This window comes from Amaranthus tricolor, chromosome 7, assembly GCF_026212465.1.
Source record: "Amaranthus tricolor cultivar Red isolate AtriRed21 chromosome 7, ASM2621246v1, whole genome shotgun sequence".
NCBI lineage: Eukaryota > Viridiplantae > Streptophyta > Magnoliopsida > Caryophyllales > Amaranthaceae > Amaranthus > Amaranthus tricolor.
In genome coordinates, this window is record NC_080053.1 from 29,491,116 (window position 1) to 29,499,725 (window position 8,610).

General features: G+C 29.3%; 1 protein-coding gene across 1 annotated transcript; it reads left to right on the plus strand.

The window, feature by feature from the left end:
• Window positions 1-5,176: 5,176 nt before the first annotated feature.
• LOC130817739 (protein CUP-SHAPED COTYLEDON 1-like) lies at window positions 5,177-8,610 on the plus strand. Its single transcript, XM_057683598.1, has 3 exons — window positions 5,177-5,393; window positions 5,476-5,759; window positions 7,633-8,610. The coding sequence occupies exons 1-3, from the start codon at window positions 5,231-5,233 to the stop codon at window positions 8,242-8,244; spliced, it is 1,059 nt and encodes a 352-aa protein (XP_057539581.1). The 5' UTR covers window positions 5,177-5,230; the 3' UTR covers window positions 8,245-8,610.

Consider the following 8,610-nt stretch of genomic DNA (forward strand, 5'->3'; position numbering starts at 1 on the left):
TCACCAAATGGATGTTCATAACGCCTTTTTACATGGTGATCTTAATGAGGAAGTCTTACATGAAACTTACTCTTGTTTTAGCAACTTCTCATCCTAATATGGTTTGTCGTCTTCGCAAATCTCTATATGGTCTCAAACAAGCTCCACAATGTTGGTTTGCTAAACTTGTGTCTGCTCTGAAAGATTATGGTTTTTTACAATCATACTCTGATTATTCTTTATTTATTTACACTCGACATCTCATTCAGATCAATGTTCTTGTATATATCGACGATTTGATTATCTCAAGAAATGATTTTGCTGCTTTAAAGACCTTCAAATCATATCTCAGTGATTGCTTTCATATGAAGGACCTCGGGTCCTTAAAATATTTTTTGGGAGTCGAAGTTGCTCGAAGTTCTTCTGGCTTGTTTCTTTGCCAGCGCAAATACACACTTGACATTATTTCTGAAACTGGATTATTAGGTTCCAAACCTGTCGGATTTCCCATTGAGCAAAACCATAAGCTTGGCTTAGCTACTGGAAATATTCTTTCTAATGCTGAATCTTATCGTCGTCTTGTTGATCGATTAATTTATCTTGTTGTCACTAGACCAGATCTGGCCTACTCAGTTCATATTTTGTCCCAATTCATGTACGAGCCTCTTGTTGCACATTAGGATGCTGCTCTCCGTGTTGTCTGATATTTGAAAGGTACTCCTGGTCAAGGAATTTTACTTTGTTCTGACAGTGACTTAACCTTGCAAGGTTGGTGTAACTCCGATTGGGCTGCATGTCCTATCACTCGGCGGTCTCTCACTGGATGGTTGGTCTTTCTTGGTCATTCCCCTATCTCTTGGAAGACTAAGAAACAAAACACGGTTTCCAAATGCTCTGCGGAGGTCGAATATCGATCTATGGCTGCTATCACTTGTGAATTAAAGTGGTTAAAAGGTCTTTTATTGAGTTTAGGTGTCCATCACCCCAAGGCTATTCCTTAGTTTTGTGATAGTCAATATGCCTTGCACATTGCCAAAAATCCCGTATTTCATGAAAGAACAAAACATATTGAAGTAGATTGTCACTTTGTTCGAGATGCTATCCAGACTAACTTGATTTATGGCTTGAGTTGGAGGTAATGTTGTAGTTGTAATTGGTGACATAACTATTAACTATGGAATTGGTAATTGCCATGGATGAAGTTGTGATGGTATGATTGTGCTTGTAATGGCGTGGTGGAATTAACATGATAAGTGAGATTAGGGGTACTGGAAATGGGGGTAGTTTTGTCAAAAAGTATGGGAATGAATTGATTCAAGCTGAACACGCTGGGTTTTCCAGCAAGTTGAAACTCAGCTTATTGATCTCAACAAGCTCTTTGAATAAGCTAATTTACGAAACACTATTTTAGCTTGTTTGACTCTCTCAACAAACTAAATCACACAATCAGCTGGAATTTTCCCGACCATCTCTTTTACCAAATACCCCCATATCATTTTTGTTAAATTTATCAATTCCAAATTATTCTTCCCTCTCTCCTATTTTGCTTCAATAATTTTTGGTACCAAAAGTAAGTTGAATATAATAAATTAAAATAATACTTCTTATGTTTCAATATTATTTGTATGCTTAGGACTTTTATACAATTTAGTCATCCCATTTATTTATCTTTTGTTTTTAATCTAAAAGTTAAATATAGTCAAGTGGGATCCCAATAGATTTGTTTTAATAAAAAGATTATTAATATCCACTTCTTATAATTTTTTGTTATACATAATTAAGATATTAAAAACAAAATAATGCATTATATTATGTAAAAAGTCTAACGTTGCAAATAATTTCGAACGGAGAAAGTAACAATAAAAAAGAGAGAATATATAAAAATAAAAATGAAATAAATAGAGAAAATTAAAGAAAATAGAAAAATAATTTTTTTTACATTGAAATTACATAAATATATATAAAAAATATTAATAAAATAGACGGAGTGCTATATTGCAATCTTAATTACTTCTATATATTTTTCCGTTCCACTATACTTGTTACATTTTTTACTTTTTGTGCAATCCAATGAGTTATTTTTGATCATTTATATATTGAACTATATAAATTTTAAAAATTATAAAAAATTAATATTATGAAAATATGCGGTTTTATAATTTAAAGAAGATTTAAAGAAGAATAAATAAACTTAGACGATGAAAAGTGTAAAAAACCATTAAGTGGCAGGTATTTTAGAAAAGAGGAAGTATTAAAGAAGTAAAATAAAATAATATTTAGGGCATTTTTGAATTGGGTGTAAATATAAGAGGTGAAAAAAAGTCAGAGTAAGAAAATAAAGATGATAAATGAGAAATTAGTGAAATTTGATTATAGTAGAGATAAATGAATAATTACAAAGTGATGGAAAATGAAGGGAGCTCTCAATTTAGTGGGGCAAAAAAAATTTTCTAGCGGAGGGCGGGGAAATGTATTACCTCCATAATAGGGGAAGTCATCTTCTTTTTCCTTCATTATTTTTTTTAATACTCATTTTACCTTTTTCACAACTATCTCAACTACTTTAAATATATTTTTATTTTTATTTGGTTTTATTTCATTAGTTTAACTTTATTTCTCCCCTTAATTATTTACACCCGATCTAATCATTTCCTAAAAAAAAAATCTTTGCTCTATACTGACAAATTAAGATATTGTTACAGGATTGCAGCTTTATCGGTTCATGGTGAAATCTCCTCCCACCATGACAGTTTTATTTCGGCTTTTTTCTCTCCCAAAAAAACTTCAAGATAATAATCCCAAAAAAAATTCAGGATAATAACTCAACTCTAATTTTTTTCTACACTGACAAAAAATTCCCTCTGCAAAATTTCATTAACTCAACTCTAATTTTTCTTTCCATATGTCATCTAACCAAAGATTACACTATATATATTTCTTGCGTTACTATATATTTGCTAATTGCTATATTTAACTTCGTTATTTAACGTGCCATTTCAATTATTTATATATTGAAATATGCACATTTTAAAATCATAAAAATTTTATATTATAAAAGTGTATTATTAAACGATTCAAACAAAATCGCACTTGATTATATTTCTTTTTACCTATCAGTTGCAATTCATAAAATAAGTTTGAACGATAAATAGCGTCAAAAGCGTAATGTAGTAAGTATTACAAAAAGGAGGAAGTATGATCATATTAAATATTTTTAATATTAGCAATTAATTTGGTGAACTGAAATATGTTATAATATACTTTAATATTCATGAACACTATTTTGAAACTAAAAGGGGCAAATAGGCAACCGATAATTAAATGGTCGTTATATGATCGCTAACATTATAAATTTTAGGCTAAGTTCTATCACCATCCGAAAAATGTTTTTGTTTTTAAAATACAAATTTAAAAATTACCAAAGTGTTTGTTTTTAAATTAGAAATTTGCAACGAATTAACCAACAAAAATATTTTTATATTTAGTATCTCTCTTAGTCGCCATTTCTTCGCAGTATTGCTTCTAAATTTTGCTCATAAAGTATTTTGGTAAAATTAATTAACGGGGTGTTGTTTTTATATTCAGTAATTAAAAAGGACTTATATTTTAAATTTTCTAATTTTTATGTTGATATCATTGCCTACGAGTGTTTTAGTTATAGATATTATAACACCCATTGGCAAAAACTAATATTGTTAGTTATATAGAAATCATAAAGAGCCGTTTATTTTATTATCCTTCTACTATTATTAAAAATATGTGAGCAAATCACATATCTAAAACGATAATATAATTTGAATGTTTTAAGTTTTAATTAAATAAAAACAAAAACTATATTCATATATTTAATTATAAAAGTTGTTTGTTTGTCCGAGGGTTCTAAATGCTAATAACAAAGGTGGATAACAACAAATAAAGTATACTCTCTAAGGTGGGCGGACGTTTAGAAATTAAAGGCCGCATTTAGGGTTTTAGAAGGATGTCTATACGTTGCTCGCCTAAGACCGCATATGAACACCTCTATATTAAATATGCCACAATATTATTTTTGACACGAGTGGAACTCTTTTTTCAATTTCCAACCTATATTTAACTTTTTGTTTAAATAACATTCACAATTTTTTTTTATAAAATATACTTCTATATGTTTAGATAAATTTATCCTAAATAATCTCACTTATTGCTTATCTGTTGTGAATAATCTTTAGTATTGATTATTTCTAAATAATCCAACCTTTGTATACTTTTTGCTAACAACACCATCTTCTACATTTTAACCGGCTACTGTAGGTATCTACTATCTGTTATACTCACTTCTTCTTCCTCCTAATGCTTTTTCATTGGAATAACTACATTCCTCTTTGGATAAATTATCTATAATAGTCCTTTAAGATTTTAGCCAAAAAATATACAAAAGTTGGATTGTTTAGATATAGGAGATATTTCGCAAAACAACTGATAGTTGGTAGCTGATAGCTAATGCAGAGGCTGATTTTATTAACTGGTTTGATTAGTTGATTTTGAACTCGCTACTCGCTATGAGCAACTTATTTAAAAATAACTTATTCATACCAATAAACTATTTCAAGCAGCTGATTTATCAAACATTAGCATTAGTTGGTTTGAACGCTCAAATTGAATTTTTTGTATCAAAATAAATTAAAATTGTTCGATAAGTCATTTTAACAAACACCCCATAATCAATATTTAGAATTATTTACAACAACCGGAGAGTAAGTACTATGATTATTGGGAATATCTTTTCTTAATTTTTCTTTATAATAGTAATTTTGTTTTTTTTAATGAGTTTAATTTTCTCATGTTTTGGGGTTATTTGTTTGGGGGAGGGAGGGAAGTATTTTTGTACACTGACAAAGAATAGCCTCTGCAAAACATCCTAACACACGCACGCATTCTCCCCACACCCTTCTCCCTCTCTCTCTTCATGTCATACATCATTACCTATCTCCAACTGAATATCATTAATGACCCCTCACTATATTTTAAAAATAAATATTTTTCTCAAAAAAATAAAAATAAAAAAATGAACAGAAACAAGACAGGACACTACACAACAGAAAATAAGAAAATTACAGATTTTTTTTTATTGGGGTTTGCCCTTTTATTATTTACTCCTATTTTTTCCTCCTTTAAATCCATTCATTTTCCCTCATCTTTTCTCAACTCATCAACTTTTTCATCTTTTTAGCTAAACCCTTTTCTATTGTCTTGAATTTTACATTGTTGAAAAATGGATAACAATGAGAACATTTTACCACCTGGTTTTAGGTTTCACCCAACAGATGAAGAATTAATTACTTATTATCTTCTTAATAAAGTTCTTGATTCTAATTTCAATTCTCGTGCCATTTCTGAGGTTGATCTCAACAAATCTGAGCCCTGGGAACTTCCTGGTATGTATGTCCTTCCTTCTTTTCTACTAATTACTAACTGATGAAGTATTTACAATATAGTAATGATAATTAATGATTGCAGAAAAGGCAAAAATGGGAGAAAAAGAGTGGTACTTTTACAGCCTAAGAGATAGGAAGTATCCCACAGGATTAAGAACGAACCGGGCAACAGAAGCTGGTTATTGGAAGGCAACCGGGAAAGATAGAGAAATTTATAACTTTAAAACAAGTTCACTTGTTGGTATGAAGAAAACACTTGTATTTTACAGAGGAAGAGCTCCTAAGGGTGAAAAGAGTAATTGGGTTATGCATGAATATCGTCTTGAAGGCAAATTCTCCTACCATTACCTCTCCCGCACCTCTAAGGTATCTTTCTTCTTTTTTTTTTTTTTTTTTTTTAATTTCTATTTTTTTCTTTGTATTTTTTATTTCAGTTTGCTGGTTACACTTTCACAAAATAAATTTCACCGTTTTAATCATTATGTAACCAATATCTAAAACGGAAGTAGGTTTTTTTTTTTTTAATTTTTTTTTGTTTTATAATATCATATTAGGTACCATAAAAATATGATAATATGAACAAATTAATTAAGGAATTGTGCTATTATAAATTTATAATAACCTAATTTTATTTTTTATTAGTTGATGATGATTAGTCAATACTTGTACTACAATAATTATGGGTTACAAGTAATAATAACCTATCTTTGTTTCTATTAGTTTATGATTATATCAAGTGGTTATGTAAATGTGTTATATTTATTAGGTTAAAACTAAAGGTTTACTAGTAATGTTAAAATATGTTGAAGATCATAGCTCTAAACTTTTAAGTTTAATAATTCCATATTAATAGCTCATAATTTAAAAAAAAATTAGTTTACTAACGTATTTGTTTTGTTGGTGGCACTTAATTAATACTTATATTTATCTCTTTTGTATTTTTAGGTTATTCTATGTTTTTATGTTTTATTCTATATATAGGAGTTCAATTTTGTAGTATTCCTACATATAGTAATATAAGATTCTAAAAGCATTAATTTTAGAATTTTATTTTTAATTTGGGTACTATTGGAGAAACTTACAATTTAATTGAGGAGAGGTGTTAGTTTTCTTTACATTTGATGATAATAAAACTCTTATCTCAAGTGCAAAATGTAAAGTTCTCAAACATTAAATTAATTATGTACTCTAAATTTTGTTTTTTTAATGTTTTTTTTCACCAAGTAAACATGAAAAAAAAATTAAATTAATAATTAAGTTCTTTGAAAATAAGAAATTAAACTAATTATGTAAGTACTCTAAATAGTGTATTTTTTTAATATTTTTGTTACCATGTAAACATGAAAAAAAAATAAATTAATAATTAAGTAATTTGAAAATAAGAATAAAAACAGAAACACTTTAAAATGGTACAATAGATTTCTGTGAAAAAAGTAAGACTCGACATCAAGGAGTGATTTGAAGTTATTATTTACAATGTGGATATAATCTTATCAATCCATGTTTTTATTACTCATTTTGAGATGATCATGACATCTTGATTTTGACTTTTCCTGAATTTTACTACACCAATTTTTTCCATTTATATAAAGATCATGATTATTTTCTTGAAATGATAATAGTTTTAGTATCAATGTTGAAAACTACTCATCATTTTTTTCTTGTTTTATTTAAATGAAAGTTATCTTAAAAAAGTTACTAATGAAGTTAGTATCATTGTACAATACACTGAATTTATTACATTTATATTATTTTTGATTTTGATTCAATAATTATGTTTTTTACGAAATTTGATAATTAGATGTATACAACTTTACCCCAATTTAAAAATTATTCCAGTTAATTTTAAATTATTGTTCAAAATGTTTGGTACATTTGAATAATATTTATGAGCTTCTATTATGACGTTAATGTTGACAATCTTTGTAATTAATTATCATTATTTTGTACATTCTCAACTCTAATCATTAGTCTTGATCGAAGGCTCTAATATTATTATCATATTGTGTTTAATTCTCCAGTATTATTATTGTATAACTTAAAATTAAAGGTCGTTAAAAAGCTCAATTTTCTCTAAAACGGTGATTTTAATTGGTGCAAAATGCACGAGTGCACGTATATATCTAGTATTGTTTTAGTTTAGATATTTGTAGCTATGTATTCTCAAGATTAGAAAAATTGGAAAATTACTCGACTTAAAAATTATTGTTGTGTAATTTAAGTATGATTTTTTTTACAGGATGAATGGGTGATTGCAAGGGTGTTCCAAAAAACCGGCAACGGAACTGGAACCGGTATTGGAACAGGTTCAAGTTTAAGCAGCACCACCGCCACAACTACCGCTAGAGAAAAGAAAACTCAAAGCAATGGATCAATTATGAGCTTCTATAACTACCCTCACAATGAAGTTTGTAGCTCACCTTCCTCGATTTCGATCTCGGCTTCTCACCATCTTCCTCCTCTCCTAGATTCCTCTTACAATGGCGTCAATGAAGCTAACTCTACCGAAAAAAAGCACGTGTCCTGTTTCTCCATTAACTCAACTAACTTTAACCCATTTGATCTCACTTTTCCACAACCACCATTATCAACCCAACACTCTCAAAGGTCCATTATGGGCCTTGGGCTTCTTCAGGATAACCTACACATACCATGGATCAATGTTGCCCCACCCATTCCAACCGGGTACAATGGTTGTGAACTAAATGCTATGATTGGAAACCCTAATATCACCACCACTTGGGGCGGCGATAATGGCGGCATTAGCGGTGGAGGCGGTGGTGGTGGTGGGTGTTTTGATCATAACCACCATGGGATAGGTGGAAGTGAACTTGACTGTATGTGGAGTTAGGAAGTGATTAAGACAACTGAATGACAGAAAATGAGTCTGATATGATCTTGCTTGTTTCAGTTGGTTTGACTTTTGGGATTTTAGCTTGTGTTGTTGTGTTAATCAGAGTTTGTAGGGTTATGGCATGCTATGTAGGTTATTGTAATAATTTATTAATATTTTAATTCTAGAGTTCCTAGGTTTTTTTGTTGTTATTCTTAGAAGTACTTTGTTTGTGGGTGTTTTTATTATTAAGAAAAAAAAGGGTAGTCCTATAATTGGGTAATTGTGTAATGATGTTTGTGGGTGGAATCTTTGCTTTGTTGCTTTGTAATAAAGTTAGTGATGTTATCTTAGATTGTGATGGATCTTGTATGATTTAATGCA

Coding starts and splice junctions, on each gene's coding strand:
- LOC130817739 (XM_057683598.1), top strand. CDS start 5,231: ATGGATAACAATGAGAACATTTTACCACCTGGTTTTAGGTTTCACCCA. Junction 5,394..5,475: donor TGAGCCCTGGGAACTTCCTG/GTATGTATGTCC, acceptor TAATGATTGCAG/AAAAGGCAAAAATGGGAGAA. Junction 5,760..7,632: donor ACCTCTCCCGCACCTCTAAG/GTATCTTTCTTC, acceptor TTTTTTTTACAG/GATGAATGGGTGATTGCAAG.